At 52.5% G+C, this 26,194-nt stretch overlaps 2 protein-coding genes and 1 pseudogene across 4 annotated transcripts; 1 reads left to right on the top strand and 2 right to left on the bottom strand.

The window, feature by feature from the left end:
* Positions 1-1,212: 1,212 nt before the first annotated feature.
* On the bottom strand, positions 1,213-4,181 carry LOC308526020 (annotated as a pseudogene). The gene is made up of 4 exons: positions 4,176-4,181; positions 3,031-3,221; positions 1,789-2,379; positions 1,213-1,221 (listed from the first exon to the last, which is right to left on the bottom strand). The product of its transcript is annotated as an uncharacterized misc_RNA (transcript).
* Positions 3,033-11,510, top strand: NEIL1 (nei like DNA glycosylase 1). 2 transcript variants are annotated; one of them, XM_081091378.1, is made up of 10 exons: positions 3,033-3,231; positions 4,178-4,629; positions 8,955-9,074; positions 9,168-9,231; positions 9,489-9,588; positions 9,960-10,087; positions 10,462-10,489; positions 10,655-10,716; positions 10,886-11,048; positions 11,218-11,510. In XM_081091378.1, the coding sequence occupies exons 2-10, from the start codon at positions 4,196-4,198 to the stop codon at positions 11,232-11,234; spliced, it is 1,116 nt and encodes a 371-aa protein (XP_080947504.1). In that variant the 5' UTR covers positions 3,033-3,231; positions 4,178-4,195; the 3' UTR covers positions 11,235-11,510. The 2 variants fall into 2 exon arrangements, with proteins under 2 accessions (XP_080947504.1, XP_080947503.1); XM_081091377.1 differs by having other exon boundaries at positions 3,098-3,231; positions 8,940-9,074; positions 11,218-11,509.
* A 595-nt stretch (positions 11,511-12,105) lies between these two features.
* On the bottom strand, positions 12,106-25,193 carry MAN2C1 (mannosidase alpha class 2C member 1; the record flags this gene model as incomplete). Its single annotated transcript, XM_081100835.1, is given in 44 exon segments — positions 12,106-12,203; positions 12,206-12,219; positions 12,289-12,388; positions 12,472-12,597; positions 12,732-12,811; positions 12,908-12,968; positions 12,971-13,016; positions 13,346-13,351; positions 13,355-13,390; positions 13,394-13,405; positions 13,409-13,483; positions 13,592-13,623; positions 13,626-13,700; positions 13,703-13,770; positions 13,815-13,865; positions 13,867-13,926; positions 14,169-14,222; positions 14,224-14,252; positions 14,414-14,439; positions 14,442-14,501; positions 14,689-14,791; positions 14,795-14,844; positions 14,943-15,067; positions 15,154-15,178; positions 15,181-15,274; positions 15,838-15,900; positions 16,277-16,347; positions 16,350-16,437; positions 16,543-16,571; positions 16,574-16,631; positions 16,859-16,975; positions 17,099-17,191; positions 17,500-17,592; positions 17,596-17,610; positions 17,772-17,878; positions 18,848-18,876; positions 19,037-19,195; positions 20,708-20,778; positions 23,372-23,446; positions 23,450-23,492; positions 23,834-23,910; positions 23,912-23,960; positions 24,205-24,343; positions 25,160-25,193. Coding segments are annotated over 44 exon segments (2,916 nt in total).
* Between the last annotated feature and the right edge of the window lie 1,001 nt (positions 25,194-26,194).

The raw sequence follows: 26,194 nt of genomic DNA, 5'->3' as shown, positions 1-26,194 counted from the left end.
AAGATGTTGAGTGTAAAAAATTAAAATCTGAGTCCAAATAAATAAATAAAAAAAAATAAAATCTGAGTCCATAAAAAGTCCCTGGACCCTCCAAAGGAAGAAAAACCACACCCACAAATCAATCCTAATTTGTCACCATTGGATGTTGTTATTGCACCAAATTCTTAGTCTGAAAATTGATCATTAAATGAAAGGAATTTAACATTTATCCTGTCTTTTCCGCATTTCAGCATAACCATATAGCCCTAGTCTTTACAAAAAAATTCCAACTAATGTTGACGGAATAACAGAATTAGAAAATAACCATTTTGTGACTCCTAATTAAGTACTTGATTGAGGCAGGATTATCAAGGATGCTAAAGTCATATGGTAAAAGGTGACTGTGATATGAAACTGGATATTTCGGATACTAAGAATAACTTTTTAAGAAAATACATAATCCTTGGTTGGACTCTGCCTTGAACAAATAGCTATAAAAGACATTTTGGGAACAAGTAGAGAAATTTGAATGTGGATTAGGTGTTAGATGATGTTAAGAAGTTATTGTTAATTTTATTAGGTATGATAAAGGCAGAGATTTTCAGTGTGCCGAGGCATGCTGGTGTGCTGCAAGAATTTTTAAAACATGCAATTCCAGCCCTAGCCAGTTTGGCTCAGTGGATAGAGCATCAGCCTGCAGACTCAAGGGTCACAGGTTCGATTCCCTTCAAGGGCACATGCCTGGGTTTTGGGCTTGCTCCCCAGTAGGGGACATGCATTAGACAGCCGATCAACAATTCTCTCTCATCACTGATGTTTCTTTCCCTCTTCCTTCCTCTCTGAATTCAATAAAAGTATATTTCAAAACAAAGCCATGCAATTCCTGCTATTTAGTCAGGGCACTGACCTCTTTTTCTTTAGATTGTCAAATTAAAACATGACAACAGCCAATACAACAATAGCCATCCAGTGTGAATGAATCAATGTTAAACCTATTTTTTTGTCAGATTGGAAAAAATACACTTTTTGGTGTGACACAGAATTTTCGTAGTTAATGTGTGTCATGAGATGAAAAAAGTTGAAAATCACTGGATAAATGTATTGTGGCTTTGTAGGAAATTGCTTTTTAGAGATGCATGTTGAAATATTAGGGATGAAATGTCATAATTTGTCTAATTTACTTTAAAATACTTCTCCCAAAATAAATGAATTAATAGATGAAGGAAGGAAGAGTCAGAAGTCCTAGTATGAAGGGCGCAGATCATGACTATTGGTCAGGCACACTTAGGAAGACACTTACAGAGGCCTCCTGAGGCCTGATCTGACCTGACCTTGCTTGGTCTGTCCTCACCTCCCAGCACTCTCCCAGTTACACTTCAACCACACAGGCCTTCTTTCAATGAGCCCATTGCTTTCCTTCCTCCAGGCCTTTGCACTGGCCATTCCTTCCATCTGGCATGTTGTCTATATCTATCTATATCTATATCTATATCTATATATATATATCTTAAGATTTTATTATAAATTTATTTCACAGGCCACATGGAAATAAAAGGACTATGAACAGTACCTTGAGAAACAGCTGAGGAAGGCCAAGATGGGCGCATTCCTTGGGGAGGGGCCCCTGTAAGGGAAACCAAACAATCTGTTGAGACTCCAACATCATAAGAAACAAATAGGTCTGTGGTAACATTGCCCTGGGGAACTGGGCCCATGCCTCTGTGAAGCTACTTCCATAACTCTGTGGCCAGGGGTCAAAGAAGTCCTCACATTCCTAGGGGAAGGGGCTGCATATGCCAACTGAAGTACCTCCTCCAGGAAGATACCCTTATGGGGACCAGTGAGAAGCCTCATATCAAGAGGTGGGACCATCATGCCTGGAGGGGTGTCCCTCAGCCCATAGGTGGGGAAGGACCCCCATGGCCAGGTCTGTACTGGGTTAGGGCCCCTGCAATACTGGCAGTGGCAGCAGCTGCAACAGTGCCTCTTGCAGAGTTGGGATGGCCTCATGGACTGGCCTGGCATGTCCTGCAGACACCTGGGGCATGGGAACACCAGGTAGGATGCCTTTGCCAGCAGCCTTACCAATCCCCGGGCCCCCAATAGCTCCAGCAAGTGGCACTAGGGCAATGCCAGTATCTTTGGGAGGAGGTCCCTCTACTGTCATTGAGACCAAGTTTTCCCTTTGAAGCCACTCCAGACTGAGTACTCACTTCTCTTTCTGCTTGACTTATTGAATTCATCTCAATCACATTGGATCAAATTCATATGCTTGTCGAAAACCTTGTGAAGGTGCCAATATAGTACCATTCTGCAGGGTGCACCTCATCCTGTAGTCAATGTGCTGCATGCAGCATCTTGCTGCTCTTGCCCACAGCCGTGTTGGTGGCTCCGATTCCCCTAGCATGTGCCAGCCCCACTCTTTGCTGGCTACTTCTGAGGTCTCAGCCTGTCACTGCAGAGAGACCCTACCCCCACAGAACCACCTGTCGTGGGTTCTGCTTTCTCGCCTGTTTTTTGTTGCTTGGCTGCTTTTCTTACCCACAGGCGGTAATGATTCTGTTTATAAGTTATGTGTGACTGTGCGTTGATACTTAGTGCCACCACTGGGTCCCCAGGGCCTGTGTTTATCGCGCACCTGCGTGCTCCCTGCGCACATCTGGCAGGAGCCTCTGCTTAGGGACAGGGATGCTGTTTCAGGCTGGGAGTGCTGACCTGTCACTAGCCTGGTGACTTCTCCAGCCACGGACAGCTGCGACGCAGGACCTCGGACCTCACCCCGGATCCCGCAGGCGCCATCTTCCCAGCCAGGTGACTGCCCCAAAGCCTTTCCTACACCCCGGACCCTCAGCTCCGGGACCCCAACCTGAAGGCCTGGGCCCCTGCCCCAGGAACTACATTTCCCAGCGGGCGCTGGAGCAGCAACCCGTTTGGGATGTGCTCTTCAGCACGGCTCCGCCCCTCGACTGCAACCCCCTAGTGGCCGCAGGTTGGCGGAGAGGGGCGTGGGGCGCAGGTAACCCGGCGGGAGAAGGCTTCCGGGGTGCGTACCGCAGACTGAAGAGAGGAGGGGATTTGGCGGCTTTGGGGAGCAAGGGAGCCAGGGTGTACCGAGGACAGGCAGCGGGAGTGAGTGACAAGGATTGGGGGAGCGAGCCAGAGTGCCCGCCCTCAGCGGAACTAGGAATCTGGGCCTTCACCTTTTCCAGCAGCGCGAACCCTCTCGAGTGCCGGGTCCCAGACTGCTTGAAGGTATGGGAGGGGAAAGGAGTCTGCCCTGGCTAAAGGGCCCCTCTGCCCGACCACATCTGCGCCTTCGATCCCTCAGCGTCTCGGGGGTGTGTGGGGGGCGGGGGGGGGGGGAGGTAAGCGGCAAGCTCCCCTCCTCAGCCAGGTGGCCAGGGGTAAGGAGAGGAGGTGGAGCAGGTTCCCCTTGGGCCTAAGCGCCGAGCAGGGCCTGTCCTGTTCGATCCTGGACCTTTAGCCTGGAGCTCTGCGAGACCTTCCAGGCGCAGACGTACCAGGAGACATCTGCATCCCTTCCTCCTGTCCTGACTTGTCCTCACTGCCAGCTGAGCCTCTCTGAACGTTAGTTTTCCCAGCTCCCAACTCCCAGGTGCGGTCATGCTCATTCCCTCAGGGATTATGACAACAGATGAGGTCGGTTCTGAGCGGTGGGGTGAACAAGCTGAGCGTTCACTGGAGAGGTAGAGGCAGACAACAGCCAATTTCAGATTTGGGAGTGCCATGAAGAAAAAACGTGTCTGGTGGCGGCTGGGGTGGAGAGGCTACTTCGGAAGGGTGACCAGGGAGGGTGACTCAAGTGCTCCGAGACTGAAGGGACAGCAGAGGCAAAGGCGTGGGGGTGAGAGAGCAGTGCGCTTGGAGCAAGTGAGTGAGGGGGAGCCTGGGAAGAAATGAGATGACAACATGGGCCCAGGAAGGATCTGGACTTTATTCTAAAAGCAGCGAGGATTCATGGGAGGTTAATAAAGGCACTCACGCTCTCCCAGCCTGAACTTACCAGTGCCATGGGCTTTCCCAGCATTTTCAGTTGGGGGCCAAGGGCTGTGGCCAGGCCAGCAGAATTTTCTGCCAAACCCAGCTGTCCATGATCCCCTGATTGGCAGGGCCCTCCTTTGTGAAATGGGGGTGATGAATCCTCTCTCACAAGGTGCACACCTGTTCTAACTTACAGCCATCCTCGCCCAACAAAATGCCTGAGGGCCCTGAGCTGCATCTGGCCAGCCAGTTTGTGAACGAGGCATGCAGGGGGCTGGTGTTTGGCGGGTGTGTGGAGAAGTCACCCATCAGCCGCAACCCTGAGGTGCCCTTTGAGAGCAGTGCCTACTACATCTCAGCCTCAGCCCGTGGCAAGGAGCTTCGATTGACACTGAGCCCCCTGCCTGGGGCCCAGCCCCCACAGGAGCCACTGGCCCTCATCTTCCACTTTGGCATGTCTGGATCCTTCCAGCTGGCACCCAGCAATGCATTACCACCCCATGCCCATCTGCGCTTTTACACGGCTCCTCCTGGTCCCCAACTCACCCTCTGCTTCGTGGACATCCGCCGCTTTGGCCACTGGGAGCTCACGGGCGAGTGGCAACCAGGCCGCGGGCCATGTGTCTTGCTGGAGTATGAACAGTTCAGGTAGGTGAGGGGCAAGTCCCAGACCCTTCTGAGCCTCCCTTCCTTCCTCTGTAGACCAAGACAGTGAATTTCCCTGGAGACAGCTCCCTGAGCTAATGGATATGAAAACCCAAAACTGATATGGGAGGAGGTAGGGGTGAGGTGAATAGGTAGGCATGCCCTGAAGACATAGACAGTTACTGTGAGAGCTGAGGCTGGATCAGTGCCCCACACTGCTTCTTGGTGCCCTCAGGAGGCCCTTAGAAAGGTAGAGGGTTTTAACAACATAAAAGAAGGGAGGCTGAGCCGGAAGGAAGGTTTTCAAGGTAGTGGGGAGGGAACTGCCTAATGACATGGTTTCTGAATCAGGTTTTGTGGTCTCCCACATTGTCTGCCCACTGGTCTGTGTCTCATCGTCTCCTCACTGACTGTCTTCTACCTGGGATGTGATGCAGGTCACTTACGATGGCAGTGTCAGCCACTTTTCTTCCTCTAAAGAGGAAATGTATATGAGTCTCTGTTTTGTGCCAGGCCCCGCTATAGGTGTTGGGGAACAGCAGAGATCAAGGGCTGAAGTTCAGGCAGGGCAGGGAAGACAAGGAAACAAACTAGATTAATTCATATAGACACATTTCTAAAAAATCCAAATCCAAGTGGGAGAGAATGACTTTTGGCCAGGAAGGGGGTAAGGGGAGGCACATTAGGAAAGATCACATTCTAGGAAGTGACATTTGAGCTGAGACCTGCTTGAGAGCCAGCCATGCAAAGCTCCAGAGCAGTGGTTCCCAACGTGGGGCACACAACCCATAGGGGGCAACTTGATTTTTAAGGGGGCAACTCGAGAATGAATTAACAGTGAATCTGGTATTTCTTATGGTTCTAGGGGCTAATATACAGTATATAAATATATATTGACATATTTGTGCATTTCAGTTATGTTTTGAAACTTTATTTGCAATTTTTTCCATATCACTTCATATTATTATTTTTAAAACAATTTCTTAGTGATTTCTTCCTCAGTACTTCAACTGTCCTTTCATTCTTTTATTTTTCTCTTTCATGGATGCCATGTTCTTTGGAAGCTTGTTTAGACCAAGTTAGTGGCCTTTTAGGCTTCCTCTACGTCAATAATAAGAATTATGTCACAGGGGAGGGGGGAGAGGCACCAGGATTTTAGAGATGCTCAGGTGGGGCATGGCTAAAAAAAGGTTGGGAACCACTGCTCTAGAGGAAGAACATTCAAACTGACCAACACCACAGATGCAAAGGCCTGGAGCACATTTGGTAGATCCTCCCTTCCTTGGGGACTGCCCACCTTCACTTGACCCGTAGGAGACTTAGCTGCCCACTGTGGGTCAGGGCATGTCTGGTGCTACAGGAGGCAGTTGACTCCTGGCCTTCCTAGGCAGGACCCCAAGTGCACCCACAGGGAAACATCTGTGGCCTTGGATTCCTCCACTCACCTCTCCTGGGGAAGAAATCACTAAGAAATTGTTTTAAAAATCCTATCTAATAAAAGAGAAACATGGTAATTAGCCGTACGTCCGCTACCCTTCCCATTGGCTAATCAGGGCGATATGCAAATTAACTGCCAGCCAAGATGGCGGCCGGCAGCCAGGCAGCTTGAAACTAACATGAGGCTTGCTTGCTTCAGTGACGGAGGAAACCAACGTTCCCCGCCTGCCTTGCCGGCCTCTGAGCTTGCAGTTTGAAACATTGTTACAAATATAGAAGCTAAACAAAACCCCAGAAACCTGCTTTCAGCTAGCCGGGATCTCAGAGCTGGAGTTGATATAGTGTTTCGATTATAGAACCCAAACAAACCAGATACCTGCTTTCAGCAGCAGAGGCCTCAGAGCTGGAGCCAGAGCTAAAGCTGGCTCAGAATAAAAAAGAAAAAAAGAAAAAAAGGAGCAGTTGGGAGCTTCAGTCACCCGCCAGCCTGAAAACAGCCCTCAGCCCCTCACCCAGACTGGCCAGGCACCCCAGTGGTGACCCCCACCCTGAAGGGTGTGTGACCAGCTGCAAACAGCCATCATCCCCTCACCCAGGCTGGCCAGACACCCCAGTGGGGACCCCCCACCCTGATCCAGGACACCCTTCAGGGCAAACCAGCCAGCCCCCACCCATGCACCAGGCCTCTATCCTATATAGTAAAAGGGTAATATGCCTCCCGGCACCGGGATCAGCAGAGCCGCGAGGCCTCACGGCACCAGGATCAGCAGAGCCGAGAAGCCTCCCGGCACCAGGATCAGCGTGACAGGGGGCAGCACCCAATCCCCCTGATTGCCCTGCGGCTCTGTGTGTGACAGGGCACGGGGCCACAACCTCCCTATTCGTGACAGGGGAAGGCGCCCCAACCCCCTGATCAGCCCTGCTCTGTGCCTGATAGGGGGAGCTCCCCAACCCCCTGATCGCCCTGCGGCTCTGTGTGTGACAGGGTGCGGCACCCCAACCACCCCCCCCCCCCATGGGCCCTGTTCTGTGTGTGATGGGGTAGAGCCATAACCTCCCCATCGGCCCTGCCCTGAGAGTGACAGGGTGCGGCGCCCCAACCCCCTGATCCGCCCTGCTCTGTGTGTGACAGGGGGCGGTGCCCCAACACCCCTATCGGCCCTACTCGATGAGTGACAGGGTGGAGCTCCTCAACCCCCTGATCGGCCCTGCTCTGTGCTTGACGGGGTACGGAGCACCAACCCCCCTGATCCACCCTGCTCTGTGTGTGACAGGGGGTGGTGCCCCAACACCCCTATCGGCCCTACTCTGTGAGTGACAGGGGGGCGCTCCTCAACCCCCTGATCGGCCCTGCTCTGTGCGTGACATGGGGGAGCTCCCCAACCCCCTGATTGGCCCTGCTCTGTGCGTGACAGGGTATAGAGCCCCAACCCCCCTGATGGGCCCTGCTCTGTGCGTGACAGGGGGCAGTGCCCCAACCCCCTGATTGGCCCTGCTCTGTGCATGACAGGAGGTGGCGCCACAACCTCCCCATCGACCCTGCCTTGAGTGTGACAGGGGGCAGTGCCCCAACCCCCCAATCGGCCCTACCCTGAGCGTGACTGAGGGTGGCATCGCAACCTCCCTAACCGCCCTGCTCTGTGCATGACAGGGGGCGGCGCCCCAACTCCCCAGTCAGCCCTGCTCTGAGCCCGACCAGGGGCTGCACCTAGGGATTGGGCCTGCCCTCTGCCACCCAGGAGTAGGCCTGAGCCAGCAGGTCGTTATTTCCCGAGGGGTCCCAGACTGCGAGAGGGCACAGGCCGGGCTGAGGGACCCCCCCCCCCCACCGAGTGCACAAATTTTTGTGCACCGGGCCTCTAGTAATATGAAGTGATATGGAAAAAATTGCAAATAAAGTTTCAAAACATAGAGAACTGAAATGCACAAATATGTCAATATATATTTATATACTGTATATGAGGCCCCTAGAACCATAAAAAATACCAAAGATTCACTGTTAATTCATTCTCGAGTTGCTCCCCTTAAAAATCAAGTTGCCCCCCTATGGGTTGTGTGCCCCACGTTGGGAACCACTGCTCTAGAGCGCTGCATGGCTGGCTCTCAGGTTAACTCTTGGCTAGCTGGATCTGAGGTTTCTCTCACAGAATGAGCATCTCAGTTATTTTCTTGGTCCTATAAGCTGGGGAGCCTTCAGAGAGCTAGTCACCAGGCTAACCTTCTGCTCTTTCCTTTACCCCAGAACTGTCTTCTGGTCCCTGTTTCAGATGCTTCTCAGGCCCATCACTGAGTCAGTCTTGCCATGACCCTTTTCCACAAAGAAACAAGATACATTTCTTCTTCACAATGTTGAGGAGAGATCCATGACCTTAGAGGTGGGGCAAGGATTGCTGGAGCCCTTACTCCCACGCACTTGCTGGATGAGCTAGTACTAGCCTCATGAAATCTTTAGGTCTGGAGAAGAATTGACTCTTCAATGTTAACTCTTCGTATCTAAACATTCAGAAGTCCTAGATAGGGAGCTGTAGATTGTAGGCACACCTGAAGTCCCGTGATCACCTTGCTTTCAAAAATGCCTGGAGTCTGGTAGCCTCTGGTGGCATTCACACAACAGATAAGACTCGTGTGTTCCCTTGAACTCGTTGCTTTTGATTGGAATTTTTCACCTTTGTAATGAATTAAAATTCCATATTGTTCTCATTTAACAGATAGGGAAACTGAGGTTATCCCTGCCAAAATAGCACTGAGGCTTGGAAAGGGAAACTGAGACTCCCAATTTCCTTCCCCTTATACGAGGAGCAGGTTCTCCCAGTTCCTATCCCTCATCCATGGCAAGGAGGGGGGATGGGAGGGCAGAATGGGTCTCATGTGCCCAGACCGTGTCCCTCCAGGGAGAATGTGTTACGAAACCTGGCAGACAAGGTCTTTGACCGGCCCATCTGTGAGGCCCTTTTGGACCAGAGGTTCTTCAATGGCATTGGCAACTATCTGCGGGCAGAGATTCTATACAGGTTAGCATGCAGGCCATGGACACGAGGGCTGGGTTAGCTGGGTGCCCACATTCCCACTGCTTAGCATGTTTCTCTCTTTCTACCCCATTGTAGGCTGAGGATACCCCCCTTTGAGAAGGCCCGCACTGTTCTGGAGGCACTGAAGCAGCACAGGCTGGTGAGGGTGCAGGGGAGGAAGGCACACCACCCACCAGTGAGGCCTGATGGGATTATGGGCTGGGGCTGGTGTCTCGTGTAAACCAAGCAGCTGTTAGTTTTTCCTTCTCTATAATGTGTGTGTGTGTGTGTGTGTGTGTGTGTGTGTGTGTGTACTGGGGAGGAGGGGAATGAACCATCTCTGAGTCCTGCCAAGCTCAGAGGAGGTCTGCTCCTGATGGATCAGCTGCCTTCTGAGTGGCTCTGCCCCTTTTCCAGAGCCCCAAGTTGACCCTGAGCCAGAAGATCAAGGCCAAGCTGCAGAACCCAGATCTGCTGGAGCTGTGCCACTCAGTGCCCAAGGAAGTGGTCCAGCTGGGTGAGGCCCGGGAGCCAAAGATGGCCAACTACCTGTGTTGGCATATTGTATAACCCTGGGACAGTTGCTGCCCTTCTCAGGGCCTGGTTCCCTGCCTGGGGAATGGAAGTTTGTAGACCTAGTTGTTGCTAAATGGACTAGGCCTCCTCACTTGTCAGGTGTCTGTCCTCCACGCTACCCATGAGGCAGGCAGGGCAAGGATTATTAACCCTACTCCAGGATGAGCAAGCCATGGCCCAGAGTGGAGAAGAGGTCACACAGCTGGAGAAGGGAGAGCCTTGGCCCCTGACTTAGTCCATCAGGCTCCCCCTCCTCCCAGCCTCAGTCTGCCCTCTAGCCCTCTAACCTCTGTCTGGCTCCTCTGTCCACAGGCGGCAAGGGCTATGGGCAAGCGAGAGGGGAGGAGGATTTTGCACCCTTTCGAGCCTGGCTGCGGTGCTATGGCATGGTGGGCATGCGCTCCCTGCGGGACCGGCACGGCCGTACCATCTGGTTCCAGGTTTGGGTCCTAATGCTCACACAGGCAAACAGAAATCCCAAAGAGGCGGGTGTGGCAGAGACCTGGGGTCACAGCCAGGCAGGCGATGGGATCTCTATCTAGACCCCCAAGTTCACACTGTCCCTGAGGATCTCTAGGCCTTCCCTATGTTATGCCTCTCCCCTCCTCTGAATCCCAGGGTCCCAGCTAGTAGAGCAGCACAAGGCAGGGTGGCCTTGATGTTGGCTCTGACCTGGCAGGGAGTGGGCAGTGAGAGGCTTCCTAGGGGAGGATTACAGTAACCTGGAAAGATAGGTGTGAGTACTGCTTCTCCAAGGGAAAACGACCCCTGTCCCAACCGGGCTGATTCCTGAATATTCCCTGTTCCATTTTAGGGGGATCCTGGACCTCTGGCACCCAAAGGTAAGGTACTCCTAATACAGTAAGCTAAGAAAGCAGAAAGGATATGTTGCCCGCAAGGGTTGCAGCAGTCTCTGGTGCCCACTCCAAGAGTCACCCCAAAGTGGGAGTCTGGAGAAAGGGCCCAAGGCCATAGGACCTTGCAACCCCAGCATCAGTGTCCTTCAGGGGGCAAGTCCCATAAGAAGAAATCCAGCGGAGCACAGCGGGGTCCTGAGGATGGAGTGGAGGTATGGCTCCCTGCTCCTAACTCCTCCCTGAAATCTCCCCTGCCCTGGCCAGACCTCCCAAACCAGACTTTTGGACAACTGTCTTCTGTTAACAATGGGGGGTGATGGTGGGTCCTAACCAACCTCTGAACTGCTCAGTATCTCAGGAACCTGTCTCTCCTCTATCCAGGATCATCCACCCCCAAGCAAGGCCCCTTCCAGGACACGAAGGGCATGGAGAGGCCTTCCTGAGCAAACAACAGCCCAGCAGCCTGAGGGGACCAGCCTCCAAGACCCAAAAGTCCCCCCAGTCACTGAGAAAGGGAAGAGGAGAGGGCGAAGGGCCAACTCAGGTGGGCCTTCCTGAGCATTTTCCTCTGGAGATGGAAGGGGCACCACCAAACGGGGCTTTCCAGAAGGAAAGGATGGCAGTACGGGCAGAGGTTACTTGTGGAAAGGAAGGCTGTCCGGGCAATCTTCAACCTGGGGTCTGAGTTGCCACCTCACCTGTCCTCCCCACAGGCTGCTGCAGACCTTAAAAGACAGACTGCCATCCCATCTTTGGAGCCTGAGGAGACCTAAGCCTCTTAGCAGGAGGATCTCCTTGCTTGCACCTATCCCTTCCCGCTGCCTTGCCTTGGATCTGGGGGCTTGTGTGGCTTTCTAGAAGCATGCAACAGGTTAAAGGGGCTAGATGCCTGTGACCTTGTGGCTGTTCCCCACATAACTATGTTTTTAATTGTGCCCACCATCCCCATTTTTTAAGCCCATGTGAAAAATGCTGTATTTTTAAAAATATAAATTGGTAAACTTCTTGGGCTGGCCAAGTTAGTTAGGCCTGTTGCCTGGCCCTGAGTATAAGAGGCCAACTCCTCAGCAAGGCAAACTGGGCTCTGTCACAGTCCTCAAGGTCCTGGCTCTCATAGGATAGTCTGCCTCTTCAGGGACAGCCCTCAGAGGTGGTGCAGAGACCCCTCTCAGGAAGCCCAGGCTCCATAGCTCCTCCAATCCAGGATTCCTCAGGGCCTGGGGTTGCTCCCCAGCCTGGCCAGACTAGTTAGTACTCCCCTCCTAGTGGGGGCTAGCTGGAACCCACCCAGACCCGGGCCCTCTGCCTGCTGACACACGGGAGGGACTTCTTATCTCATGCTCTTATCTTGTGGCCATCCATATCCCCACTTGTGGGGGCTGCAACCCAGACTCTGCTGCACACACAGATCACCTTAGATTTTGCCCCTGTCCCCAAATGCCCAGGAAAGACTTCTCTTCTCACAGCCTGAGGACTTGCCTTAAGGGGAGAGAGCAGGAGTTACCAGCAGGGCTCCTGAGCCAAAGATTTATTGTTGCTTAGGGCTGGAAAGGCAGTCAGGCCCCAAAGCCTTCCACAAAAAAATCCCGCCCTCTAGAGACTCAGTTCAGTGGAGGTTGCAGCTTGAGCCATAGAGACTGTACTTGGAAGGGAGAAAAGGTGAGTTTTAGGCCAGTGTCCCTAAGGGGCAGGTGGCCAGCTCCAGGAGGTCACAGCTGCAGAACATGAGGGACCATGAAGACTCTGTGAGGGCAGGGCTCCTCTCTTCCCCGCACCCCACTCACAGGAGGGCCTCCTGAACTGGCAGCGACATTTGCAGCCAGCAGTCCACGTGGCTGCCATGGGCCTCATACAGCCTGAGCACCTGTGTGTGGCCCTTGGGGGCTGGCCTCAGTCTGCTGAGGGAAGTGGGTGGTGGGCAGGGCCAAGGGTGGACCCAACCAGGACCCCGCCCCACCCTATCTCACCCCTTGCCTGCTGGACGGTCTCCAGCACCACCTGGAGGAAGACACAGTGAAGGCACTCCAGCAGCATCAACAGCAGGAAATTGAGGCTGTAGGCTGCTTGGGTAACGCCAGCATCTTGGAAGGAGCCTGGGCAAGGGCCGGAAAGGAACCAGTGGTGCAAAAGTGGGTAGGGGCGGGCACAGAGCTGCTGTTTCCCCCACTGACTGTAGAAAAAAACCAAGGTTTGGCGAAGAGCAGAGAAGGGGCAAGGCAGCACTCACCCTTGTGGGGCATCAGCACATATGTGAACTCATGGCGCCTCACGTCAACAGTGGCATCAGGGGCCTTAGGTGCCCGCAAGCTGCGGGGAAGGAGGGAATGGGCCGGGCTGGAGTTCTGGCTAGGGGAAGACCCACACCTCCATGCCGGCTCAGAGCCTGGTGGGCACACCACTCACAGCGAGAGGCTGAGGATGCTGCCCCGAACTGATGCTCTGTACTTGCAGTCATTGAGTAGGCCAGCCCAAAGCTGTACTCCAACAGGTCCATCCAGCTGTGGGCCCACACCTGAAGAGCACATCCCAGACCTATCTTTTACTCCCATCACTAAAGTGGCAAGCTCTGGGACCCCGGGATTGAATTCCAGTTCTCACAATAAGAGGCCCTGGACACTACCCAAACTGTCTATGCCTCAGTTCCTCATCTGTGAAATGGGGAGAATAGTATTTAGCCCACCAAACAGGCACGGGTATCAAACTAAACATAAAGAATTTAGCACAATGCCTGGCACACATGTTAGGAACCAGCAAATATTGCTCCTCCTCAACCCATTCTACACAAAGAGTCTCTCCCCAGCCAGGGAGAATCCAAACCTCCTCACCCCACCCATGTCAGACCTCAAATCAAGCCCAGTCCCAAGAGGTGGTATATTGGGTGGGACGCTACAGATGCCCAAACTAAACCTCATAGGTGGCCTGGGGGTTCTGCACACAGGCAGGGAACTCCACCTTCAGAAATTTGTGGGTTTCATGAACCTGGAGTGGGGGTAAAGGGTGAGGAGAGGGAGACGCACACACAGGCCTGGGGCTAGCCCTTCCTGACTAGCCACACCTAGGAAAGGCAACCACCACCCTATCCCCTACTATTTCGGTGTGGAAGTGGACGTAGGGCAAACGACGTCCAGTACAACCTCCTGGCTGAGCTGACTGTGGGGGCTGATCTGCAGTAGGAACCAGGCGCTGCCCCGCACGTGCCCTCAGCACCCACTGCTAGGGTCCCTGCCTGGCTCAGCACTGGCTTCCTGGGGGATGCGCGGGAGGTGCTGAGCTAGGGCCAGCTGATGGAGAGGCCAGTAGGCCTGTATGCCCACCCCCATCATGTCCCGGGTGGTGCTCCATGACGTCCCACGCATCCCAGCACGGGGACATCATCAAACAGCACAAACTGGTTTCCCACAGTGCCTTTGGCAACAGCCTCCCTGGAAGGAGATGGGGACTGCAGCTTTACAACGTGATCTTGGTTTCTCTAGAAGTTCAAGGTGGGGTGGGAGGTAGGGTGAGTATGGTTAGGGGACAGGGATCTCCCCAGCCCAGCCTGCCCTGCTCCATGAGATGGATCCCAGCCCAGAGCCACAGGTGGGCTGTTGAGGGCAGTGCTGGCCAAGGGAATAGGGTCTGGGACCATCTTCCAGACAGGGAGAGGGCAGTGAGGGGCTGACACCTGCCGGAGACTACCAGCACCAGGGATGTCAGGCGGCCAGTCGGGTCCAGCCTCACCGTTGTCCAGAGTCACAGAACCATCAGTCTTGGCAGAAGGGGGCCTTGAAACAGTTGGCAGGGGCTTCCCACAACCAATAGCCCCCCACTCCAGCTGCCTCACCACTTACTCCAGCCTGGGAAGCTCAGAACCCCCATGTTGTTAAGCCCCTTCCCAGCCCTGCCCAACCTGGACCTGCCAGCACTCACCTCTTGCACAACAAACACAGGCTGGAGGGCTGCAGTGAGGTAGGGGCAGGAGCAGGAGTATAACCCATGCTGGGCACTGTCACCAGGGCTAGGGATGAGGCCTGGACATCAATGCAGCCTCCCTGAATTTTCAGGAGCCTCACTCTGGGATGGGGGGATACTGCTACTGCTATTCTCCAGCCTGGGGCACCTCAGGGCAGAGATCCCCAGGAGAGTGTCCCCAACTCTCGGTCTGGACTCCTGCTGTAGTAGCGACCCCTCTCCCCAGCTCCTATCCAGGCTGTGGGTCCTGTCAGGCCTGGGCAAGGCCAACACTCCAGTGGGCTTCCAAGGCAGGGTATTTACAATGAGGAGGTCCTGAGCACCTGGCTCCTCAGCTCACAGTGCTGCAGCCGCAGCACTGAGCAGTGTGTTGCCATGGAAACGAATGTCTAAGGAGAAACTGGTTGGTCATGAGTGGGCAATGGGTCTAGGTAGGATGACCCAAGTGTCCCATAGGAGAGAGCAGCGGGAATGTTCTCAGCCTAACCTTTGTAGTGGCACTTGGCTGCTTCTGCCACCAGCTGAATGCAGCTTCCAGTCACCACATCATGGAACTCGTTCAGGAGCAGGAGTATGCAGGGGCCAAGGGCAGGGATGGGGAAGGCCAGGATGCTGGGAAGAATGAAGGCTGGGAAGGTCAGCCACAGAGGTTTCTCGGGTGAAATCAGGTGGGTGACAAGGGGCAAAACCAGGCTGACCTCCAGAGGTCCTGCAGCTGGGCTGTGGGTGTAGAAATTGGCCACTACAGACCAGGGCCAGACTGCTGAGCAGCTCCACGTCATGCAGGATGCGCTCACACTCCCGATTTCCTTTCTTGATCTGAGCCCCAGCCAGCGAGGACGGTGAGTCTAAAGCAGCGGTTCTCAACCTGTGGGGCGTGACCCCTTTGGGGATCGAATGACCCTTTCACAGGGGTCGCCTAAATATATCCTGCATATCAGATATTTACATTACAATTCATAACAGTAACAAATTTACAGTTACGAAGTAGCAATGAAAATAATTTTATGGTTGGGGGTCACCATAACATGAGGTATTAAAGGGTCGCGGCATTAGGAAGGTTGAGAACCACAGGTCTAAAGTCTGCTTAAGTATCCCAGAATACCTTCCAAAGCCCTCCCTGGTTCAGAACCCCTGATGGCTCCCCAGGGCCCCGTGGATAAAGCCTCTTGTGGGTGACATGTCCCAAATACCTCCCTCCCTCTGCGCAAGCCTCCTCTAGGCTCCTGACCCACGCAGCTCTTGCTCTTCTCTAAGCTTCTCCTCAAAGAACAAGCCTCCTCTCCCAGATCTGGGGGTGGGGGTCTGTCCTGTTTCCTTTACTGACCCTCTAGAGATCAAGGGCACACTCTCCCTGCTCGGCTGAGTGACTAGCTCCTGACCTGGGCGGGGTGGGTAGTGTAGGTGCCATTATGCAGCTCCAAGAAGAGCTCTCTGACCCACAGCTATCCCGGAGAAAAGACAACTGCACCCTGAGGGAGAATGTGAGCCTGGGTCTCCCAGCCTTGGGGGCCACATGGCTCACCCTTGATCCACACTAGAGCAGACAAGAGATCCAGCCCCCAAAGAAAGAAGCACCCCCAGAATGCTCCCGGTTTACAAAGCCAGCTCTGGAAACCCCAGGAGAGTTCTCTCTCTGATGAGTTTAAGCCCCTTCCCACCCTCAGCTTTTCTCCCACCTCACCCCCAACGTAGAAATTGGGAGGAGCCCATGTACCAGGATTGGAGCAGGACAGGCCCAGTGGAGGGATTGGGCCAAATGGTTGAGCAGAAAGAAGGGCTCAAAGCAAGGGCTAAGCTAGCAGCTCAGTGAGGGCTATTAGTGGGCCAGGTTTGACCTGGGCAGCCATCTGTATTGTACGGCCGCTTCAAGCAGTCTACCATGATCTGAGGGGGCCACTACCTCCATCCCCAAAGCCAAAGAGGAAGGCACTATGGTTGGTCCGTCCTTTGTCCCGGTTTTTGGCCACTGTCTTTAGTACCTGGAGAAACAGGGGCAGATCAGCATGGTTCAGTCTAGGACAGGACACCCAGCCCTCTCCAGCCTACCTCCCTGCCCCCACCTTGGTCTCTAGGTACCCTCTCACCTCCTCCACACTGCCCTCTATTCCATATGAGGTGGGAAGTGGGCCAGCACACGGGAGCCATCCAGCCCTTCCCAGAAAAAGGTATGGTGCTGCAGGCAGGCAGAGACACAAGAGAGAGGCTAGTAGTGTCAGGGCTGAGGCAGAGTTGGGCCTTCCAGTCCTGCCCTGAACCTGGTGTGACCCTGGAGCAGGCACACTCTCTATTTGGGTGGGGGTTGGGTGAGTTGTCCAGGACCCCTGAATAAGCCTAGGGAGAGATGAATGGGTCAGGTGGGACCCAGGCCCACTCTAACATGACCCAATGGGGTCTGCTCACTGGAAAGGAGTTCACCAAGTTCCAGCTCAGTTTTTGGCCCAGGAAGTGTCTGATGCCACATCTGCGCATGATCTGGGAAAGCTGTGCTGAGTAGCCAAATGTGTTTGGCAGCCAGAACTGCAGGAAAAGGGCCTCTGAGGCACAGGAACCAAGGATCTTGGCAGAGCAGCCCAAGCCTCAACCTCTCATCTCACCACGTTAAGCCCCATCTGCCTGAAGCCATAGCAGCTCCCAGCCTACCTCCAAGCACATCTTCCCAAACTCCTGCAAGAAGAAGTTCTGGCCCTGCAGGAACTGCCTCACCAACGCCTCTCCACTGGGAAGGTTCCCATCCTGGCAGTGAGAGAAGAGGGAGTCAGTCAGGGTCAGCACCAGATGGGGAATATGCAGGTACTTGGTCGACCCCACCCCTTAGGAGAAGCCATGGCTCTGACCCAGGAAGTATCTATCTCCTGCAGCCATTTATCTGCTGAAGGGAGCTTCTGGGCTGGGTTATGCAGACGGCCCGTCACAGTGCTTGGGACCCTTCTCCCTCTTGGAGTCCCAGGGCTCGGAAGTCCAAGGACTAATAGTGCTGCAACAGAGAGGTTGTGAAGGGCCTGCAGAAAGCCCTAGGCTGAGGGTATGCAGACCGCCCTTACCATCTCCACCCAGGTGCCTCCCAAGGGCACAAACTGCCCATGGCAGGCAAACTCCTGGAGCCAGACATACAGGCCAGGGTAGTGGTTCTTTACTTACTCAAGCTGCTGCGCCTGTGAGGCAGAAGGGGTAGGAGTTGTGCCTAGAGTAACAAGAACCCTACCTAGGGCCAAGTATCTGGGGAGCAGTGGGCAGTTGAGTCTGGGGAGGCCCTCAGAACCTCACTTTTAGACCTATTGGGTTTCTGGTGTCTCCACATGACTGTCCCTCTGACCTGGGAGCAGGCAAAGATGAACTCAGGGTTCCTCTCCATAAGCTGCACGGCTGTTACCCAGCTCCGGGCACATTTCCGCAGAGTCTCTTTGAAGGGCCAAAGCCAGGCTAGAGAGGGGGACAGAGGGTGGAGGGAGAGCAGCAAGGTCCCCAGCTCCACATAGAACTCCAGCCTCACCTCTGTCCCCCAGCACCCTGACCAGGCCCAGCCTGGGTCTCTAGGGCAGTGATGGTGAACATATGACACGCGTGTCAGAGGTGACATGCAAACTCTTTTTTGCTTGATTTTTCTTTGTTAAATGGCATTTAAATATATAAAGTAAATATCAAAAGTAAAAATATTTGCTTTACTATGGTTGCAAATATAAAAAATTTCTATATGTGACACGGCACCAGAGTTAAGTTAGGGTTTTTCAAAATGCTGACACGCTGAGCTCAAAAGGTTCGCTCTTCTCCCCTTCTTTGGTCAAACGTGGTGGGAGTACAGTGAAAGAGACAGTAATATGCTCTAGGGCAGGGGTCCTCAAACTTTTTAAACAGGAGGCCAGTTCACTGTCCCTCAGACTGTTGGAGGGCCAGACTATAATTTAAAAAAAACTATGAACAAATTCCTATGCACATATCTTATTTTGAAGTAAAAAAACAAAACAGGAACAAATACAATATTTGTATTTGCATGTGGCCTGCGGGCCGTAGTTTGAGGACCCCTGCTCTAGGGTCTTCCTAGCGCTTCTCAGGCCCCTTTCCCTGCAAAGCCCTGTGATATCCCTCCTGAGCTACCACTTCAAATCAGTCCTACTAGGTGGCAGTAGGAGTGGGATAGGAAGGCAACCAGAGCTATCAGGTTAATTTTACAGGTCAGGAAATGGAGGCCCCAGGCCCTAGAATAGCCTTGCCCTTGAGGTTTAGACACCCTTGGAGAGGATCCCTTAGAGAGGATCCCCAACACATACTGATGGATATCCCAGAATAGAGTGCACAGCTCCTCAAGATGGATCATGCCTTGTCAGCTGTCCTATATGAAGCACTACAGCCTCTCCTTCCTTACCAGTCCAGAGCCTCCACCCTCTTCCCCACACCTTGGCATAGCAGAGAAAGCCCTTGTTCTGTGGTCCAAAAACATCAGGATCAACACCTTGGGGAACCGGTTAAAAAATATGGATTTCCCATAAGCCTCACAGTCACTGAAAACTCATCAAGTTCAGAATTGAACCCCTGACCCTACCTAGAAAACCACCCCTGCACTTAAGCCCCCATCTCTATTACTTCAACCGAGGCCCAGGAGGGGCAAGAACTTGCTGAGGTTTACACAGTGCTTCCAGGGCAATGTCCAGCTCAGCCCGGCTCACCTGGAACATCTTCTCTGGGTTTGCAATCATGGTGCCCTTCCTGGGTCCCAAGGCGACTTCCACATAGAGGGTCAGGCTACAAACATGGGGAGGCAGTAATAGGCCAAGGGACTGGCAGAGACCTCTGGGGGCTTGAGGAGGGAGGACAGAGGCAGCATCCAGATGACCCCTCCCCATTTACCTCCAGGATCCCAGAGTATGTCAAGCTCATATACAAGAGGGTCAGAGAAGCACCAGCCTGAACCCGTATGGTGATGAAAGCTCTGTTATTAGCAAGAAGAGCAACTCATTCTGAAACTGTGTGATGCTACTGTTTAGCCCAGCCGTGGGCAAACTACGGCCCGGCCGTTTGAAATGAATAAAACTAAAAAGAAAAAAGACCGTACCCTTTTATGTAATCATGTTTACTTTGAATTTATATTAGTTCACACAAACACTCCATCCATGCTTTTGTTCCGGCCCTCCGGTCCAGTTTAAGAACCCATTGTGGCCCTCGAGTCAAAAAGTTTGCCCACCCCTGGTTTAGCCTTTTTTTTTTTTTTTTTTTTTTTTTTTTTTTTTTTTTTTACCAAAGCTGTCTTTACACTGGGACTCAGAACCATCTTTGCACATTAAAAACATGTTTGGCCCAGCCAGTGTGGCTCAGTGGTTGAGTGTCGACCCATGAACCAGGAGGTCAAGGTAGATTACGGTCAGGGCACATGCCCAGGTTTGGGGCCTGACCACGAGTAGGGGGCATGCGGGAGGCAGCCGATTGATGATTGTCATCATTGATGTTTCTATTTCTCTCTCCATCTCCTTTCCTCTCTCTGAAATAAATAAAAACATATTTTTTTAAAAAGCAAACATGTTCGGATTTCCCAGAGCAAAGACCCATCAGCCAACACAGAGCAGGCTGTTCTTTGTAGCCTCATATTGGGTTCTGGCACTGTTCTACTCCGTCTTCAGAGACCACAGATGACTTATTTGGGGAAGCCCTCCCTATTCCTCCTCCCACCCCTCACCTAAGTCTGGAACAGAGTTCTCACATGAGCTCCGAGGGTTTTCTCTCAGAGCCCTCATCAGTTTTGCAATTGTATATGTATGAGTCCTCTTGCTGTAGAAGACCATATTACTCACCATCACAGTCCCAGTGTCTGGAAGAATCAGATACACAGTATTCAGTAAATACTATAACATAAAATCATAATGTCTAAGAAAGTTTTTAATGGTGTAATAAATGTCCATGTTATAATATGGAATAAAAAAATTCAGGATACAAATATCAAGGAAATATAACCTAAACTAGTAAAAACTACACCGGGAAGAATTCCTGAGATGAATACTGAGATATAAATAATGGTCATCTCTAGGTGGTGGGATAATGGGAGGTATTTACTTCTTTGTACTTTTCTGTATTTACCACAAGGCGGCAAACATTTTTATAGCCAGAAGAAAAAAAATCCTGCTTTTAAAAAACAAACACTTAAGATTTGTGTTGGGAGTAGGTGTGTTTCCAAGATCATTCTGGGCTTCCCACTAATGTGTCCTCCCCTACTGATGTCCTCTCCCCCATAGCCTGGGTCAACCAGTGCTAGGATTCACTCACCTCCAAGGGTCTCCTTCTCCCAGCCTCTCAATCAGGATGTAACTGCTCTTCTCCCTTTCTTTGGTCAAACGCGGTGGGAGTACAGTGAAAGAGACAGGGCCTGAGGTTTTTGGACAGTTCATGTTAAACATAAGCTAAGGGAATTCAAAACCCTTTGCTCAGACTCCAGCTTTGGCTTCTTTTCCAAGGTAAGGCCAAAACTGATAAATCAAGGACCCTGCTTGCAAGTGCCCCATTCCCATGGCAGCCAGTACCATGACCACCAAATAGCACCAGCAGAAAAGCCCTTGGTCTTATGAGATGGGTCTTGGGCAGGCATCAAAAGAACTGGATATGGCTCCCAGTGGCCTCTGTACCCCTGAATAAGTATCAGAAGGGAAATTCTATAAAGTCAGGGTCAGGCTTGTCTCATTTCCTGCTTTGTTCCCAGTGCTTAGCATAGGGCCTGGCCCAGAGAGGGCATTCAGGAGACATGTGTTGAGCCAATGGAGGGAGGGAGAGAGGGCTTTGTCATACAGGTAGGAGTCCTACCTGAGATTGAAAGTCCACTTGGAATGGAAGATGTGCAAACTGAACAAGTGAACTAACCTCTATTTATCTCATCTTCTTAATCTGCAGTTGTAAAGACCAACCACATAGGATGATAAAGATACTGTTAGATGCATAAGCAAGACACTTAATAGTGGTTTAATAGTGGTTATACCTGGGGAATTGGGATGGGGTAGTGGGGAGATGTTTGAAAGTTTTCCCCCATTATATATCTACATTATAAAAGGCCAGGGGCTGTCACAACCTAAACGACCAGACGGATGACTGGTCACCAGGAAGTGCATGGAGCACCTCTTGGTCCCTCCCCCTCAGCCCACAGGCTATCACAGTAAGGCTGGCGGCTGGCAGGTGGGCACAGTGAGGTTGTTAGGCCCTTGGCCCAGGGCCAGGCCAGAGGCCTAACGTACTTGCCTCTGCTGTGGCAGCTGCAGATCAGGCCCAGAGAGAGAGGCAGGGCCTGATCCGCAGCTGCCACGGAGGCTGTGGATCAGGCCCAGAGAGAGGCCCGGAGATAGGCTCAGAGATGCTGACTGGCATAGAAACCAACCAATCAAAACCTAATCTGGGTGAACTGCGAAGGCAGAACCTAAGGTGGAGACTAAGGAGGGGTTTTAAGGGCAACAGCTGTTTGGTGTAAGGTGTAAGAAAGTGGTTCAATTTTTTAATGACCGGTGCATATGGCTGGCTATCAGTCCAGATATAGGGATTATGTATTTTTGTCTGCCAAGAGAATCTCCTCCTGCTGAAAGAGACATTCCCCTCCATTTAAGCAATCCTATCCTATATAATCTATCTATACTAATAATTTATACTAATAAAAGGGTAATATGCTAATTAGACTGAGTCAACCGGCTATCTTCCGGACGTCCGATTTCCTTCTGGACAAAGCCATGGTGGTGGGGGCCAAGGCAGAGGCAGTTAGGGGTGGTCAGGCTGGCAGGGGAGGGCAGTTGGGGGCAATCAGGTGGCAGGGGAGGGGAGTTGGGGGTGACCAGGTCCGCAGGGGAGGGCAGTTGGGAGTGAGATCAGGCCGGCAGGGGGTTAGGGGCAATCAGGCCGGCAGGGGAGAGCAGTTGAGGGTGAGATCAGGCCAGCAGGGGAGGGCAGTTGGGGGTGAGATCAGGCCGGCAGGGGAGGGCAGTTGGGGGCGACCAGACCTGCAGGGGAGGGCATTTGGGGGCAACCAGGCCAGCAGGGGATGGCAGTTGGGGGTAACCAGGCCGGCAGCGGAGGGCTGTTGGGGGCAAACTGGGTGGCAGGGGAGGGCAGTTGGGGGCGAGATCAGGCCTGCAGGGGAGGAGAGCTGGGGACCATCAGGCCAGCAGAGGAGCAGTTAGGGGTGATCAGGCAGGCAGAGGTGGGTAGGGTCAATCAGGCAGAGGCAGTTAGGGGTGATCTGGCAGGCAGGCAGAGTGGTTTGGGGCGATCAGGCAGGCAGGCAGGCAGGTGAGCGGTTAGGAGCCAGCGGTCCTAGATTGCGAGAGGGATGTCCCTGATTGGAGAGGGTGCAGGCTGGGCTGAGGAAACCCTGCCCCCCTGTGCACTGGGCCTCTAGTATTATACATAATAAAAAAACTGTTTACTAAGAACTAAAGAGATGTGGTCTGTAAAGCCACTAGTCTGGCACCTAGCAAGGGGTTAATAAATGGAACTGCTATACTTATTATGATTAATAACCATATTCAGCCTAGCATGAGGTGGGCAACCCAGCTGGTGTGGTTCAGTGGTTGAGCATCAATTCCCAGTCAGAGCACATGTCCAGGTTGTGGGCTGGATTCCCAGGAGGCAACTGATCAATGGTTCTCTCATCATTGATATTTCTATCTCTATCCTTCTCCCTTCTTCTCTGAAATCAATAAAAATACATTAAAAAAAAAAAAGGTGGGCAGTAAGTGGCAAGGTTGGTTTAGCACTAATTATGTTGTGACCCAAACACCATCCATTTAATTTACCCTATATGAGAGGACCTAACCAAGCACAGGGGCTCAAACAGCAACCTCCCCAGTCCTCAAATCCTTCTACCACTCTGCAGGCAGAGCCACTCAGCCAGCTCTAATTTTTCCAGAGACCAGAACTGAAATGTGGCTTTGCTGTCTCTGGGCCAAGGCTCCTTACCTGAACTGGTTCCCCATCATGCCACACCAGGCCCTCTCCATAGCTTTCCCAACGAAGGTGAACTTCCTGACCTACTCATGCCTCCAGGATGGTCAGCTCCACCCGGAACCAGGTCCACCATCTGCAAGAGAGTCACTTAGATGGGAGCCCTTTTCCTTTTGAAATAGTACTTTCTTGGATTAAGGGTCAGTAGGGGCTTGAGGCTTTCTCTGTGCATTACAAGGTAATCAGATTTGATGGACAAGAAGGGAGTAAGGTGAGGGAAAGAGGCAGAGCCAGAGGAGTGTGATCCGTCCTTGAGTGCCTTTCCTAAGGGGCATCCAGGGACTGGGAGAAAGGGGAAAATGAACTCTTTCATTAAATCTGAGGGACCAGGGGCAGACAATGGAGGTGTGGTCCTTAGGAGTGAGCCAGCCCAGAGGGGCAACCACTGGCAGGGCCCTGCCTCTGGGCATTACCCACGTGGGTCCAAAGCTGTCACCGACCTGCGCAGGGCAGAAGTCCTGCTGGATTGCCTCCTGGTAGGGAAGCCTCTCAGGTTGTCAGGAAACTGGAGAGCACGGCCATCAGGCAGCTGTCCCCGAAGAGCCTGGGCATGGAGGGGCCAGCGGGCATGCGCTCAAAGTCAGCTTTCCACCTGGCAGTGGAACGCAGAGTCCTTCGATCCACGTTGGAGATGGCTGTTCCATAACACAGCCTCCCCGCTCCCTCCTCCTGGCCATGCCGTCCATAGAGGGCGGGCACTTTATCCCTCAGTCCAGGTGGCTGTAGCTTGGGTTTAACCACAGAAAGTAAGGCTGAGGCTGGTGAACCAGGCCAGCTGGTGCCCTGACGGGTCACAGAGGTTATAGTCGTGGTAGAGTGGCGACACGAATTTCTCCGCCCGCTCTAGCATAGTGCGCCAGTGCTTCAGGGTTGGCACCGCCACCACCACTGCCGCCCGCCCACTCTTCTTGGAAAATCCCGGCGCTCCTGTGTGGCGGAACTAAAGGTTCTGGTGTGTGGATGGCTGCAGGCTGCTTTCTTACAACAGCCAGGCTCTCTGGGAAGCCCAGCTGCTCTGAACTTTGAGAGGGGCACTGAAAGAAGTGCTTCTTGAGGCTCTCCTCTATCACTTCTGGACTGGTGGGCCAGGCCACTTGGCAAATACCTAAATAAAATGGTAAGTCTGACGCTTAGCTTCTCGGAAAGCTCTGGGACAGAGATAGGGGGACCATTAGATGCAACAGACCACTCGGCATCAGCACCAACAGGTGGGAACCCTCTGGCCCTCCAGTGCCAGCCTGGCCTCTGGCTCCCTAGAGCCGCCATGAATGGACATGGAGTTGAGGGCTTTGCATCCCTGTAACCTCAGCTTCCTCTACTACCTTATTTTATGTACATGGCTGTTGGTCATCACCAGAAACTCTGGAAAAGTTTTGATTTGAGACAGCATGTTAGTCATAGCATTCAAGATCCTAATAGAATACTGTATTTCACTAAACAGGACTGAAGAGTTAAGAGAAGCCATAATGCCAGACACCTAATTTCATTTTCACATTACCCTAGTGGTCCATTGACAGCTTTTTTTTTTCCTCTCCTAAGACGGCCAGGGAGTTCTTGTCTATAATATCATTAAGAAAAATATATACACAGCATTAGCCCTGATATTTTAATGGAAATACTGACCAAGTTTACAACATTTCAAATGCAAACTACACAGAAGTGTATGACTGAGTACATAATACCAAGCATAATCCTATATAGTAAAAGGCCAGAGACCAGAACTGGTTCCCCATTATGCCACACCAGTGGATGGCGAGCACTGCTCAGCCGGGCTCATGCTAGCGAGCGCGGTGGCGGTGGCGGTGGCAGTGGCAGTAGCCTCTCCCGCCTCCAAGGCAGCGCTAAGGAGCAGCAGGCTGGCTTCTGGCTGGCGAGTGCAGAGGTGGTGGTGGGAGCCTCTCCCACCTATGCTGCAGGCGGGCAATAAGGATCAAGGGGACCCAGACTGCGAGAGCCCCGGACTGTAAGAGCGATGTCTGACTGCCAGCATAGGCCTGATCCCCAGAGGTGGGGAGGGCGGGGAGAGGGAGGGAGGGGAGATCAGGCCTAAGCCAGTAGGCGGACATCCCCCACAGGCTCCTGGACTGCAAGAGGGCACAAGTCAGGCAGAGGCACCCCACCCCCATGCACCAATCTTGTGCACCGGGCCTCAAGTTTAAAATAAGATAACTTGCCAGCTATAATACAGGCTGGGTTTAGAGCTTGTAGGCCAGGTGTCAGAAGACAGGAGGGACAAAAATGCTGTTTGTGAAAACCATTTGGTGAAACTCCCCCTTCTTTTTCGTTACACTGGTAGGTTGAAGGTTTTCTCCTGAACTGGCTCTGAAACCCTATTCCCAACCTGCAAGCAGGTGCTCTGGACATAACCCTGTGCAGGGACAGCAATAGCTGGGCCCCATCTATTTCCCCCATAATTCCAAGTCAACATGATCTTTCTTGAGTGAGCAGAGGGGGATAGGTGAGCTAATTTCTGGGAAAACTTGAAGATTTCCCATCCGCAACCAGTACTTATCATTCCATCTCCAAGTCAGACACTGCCTCAGCTTCATCCTAGAATCTCCTCCTGCAAGGCTCTTTTACTACCATACATTTCTGGGTTCCACCTCTTGTGTTGTCTCCCCCCCTCACCACTCCCCACACACAAACAAACAAACAAAAAAATCAGAGAAGTCTACCATATATTTTGAAAGTCCAGAAGCCAAAAGTTTGTGGGGTTTGGAAGTGTGTGTTGGGGGTGGGAGTGTGTGGATTTTTAATAAAAAAACAAACAAAACACTG

This window comes from Myotis nattereri (assembly GCF_964212035.1).
Source record: "Myotis nattereri genome assembly, chromosome: 1".
Classification (NCBI taxonomy): Eukaryota; Metazoa; Chordata; class Mammalia; order Chiroptera; family Vespertilionidae; genus Myotis; species Myotis nattereri.
Note: the sequence above shows the minus strand (reverse complement) of the source record. Positions and strands in the feature narration are given on the sequence as shown.

Bases quoted from the DNA above. Each gene is read 5' to 3' on its own strand.
- NEIL1 (XM_081091377.1), top strand. From the start codon at position 4,196: ATGCCTGAGGGCCCTGAGCTGCATCTGGCCAGCCAGTTTGTGAACGAG. The intron at 9,075-9,167 runs GTTAGCATGCAG...ACCCCATTGTAG, and splicing joins CGGGCAGAGATTCTATACAG to GCTGAGGATACCCCCCTTTG. The intron at 10,088-10,461 runs GTTTGGGTCCTA...GTTCCATTTTAG, and splicing joins GCCGTACCATCTGGTTCCAG to GGGGATCCTGGACCTCTGGC.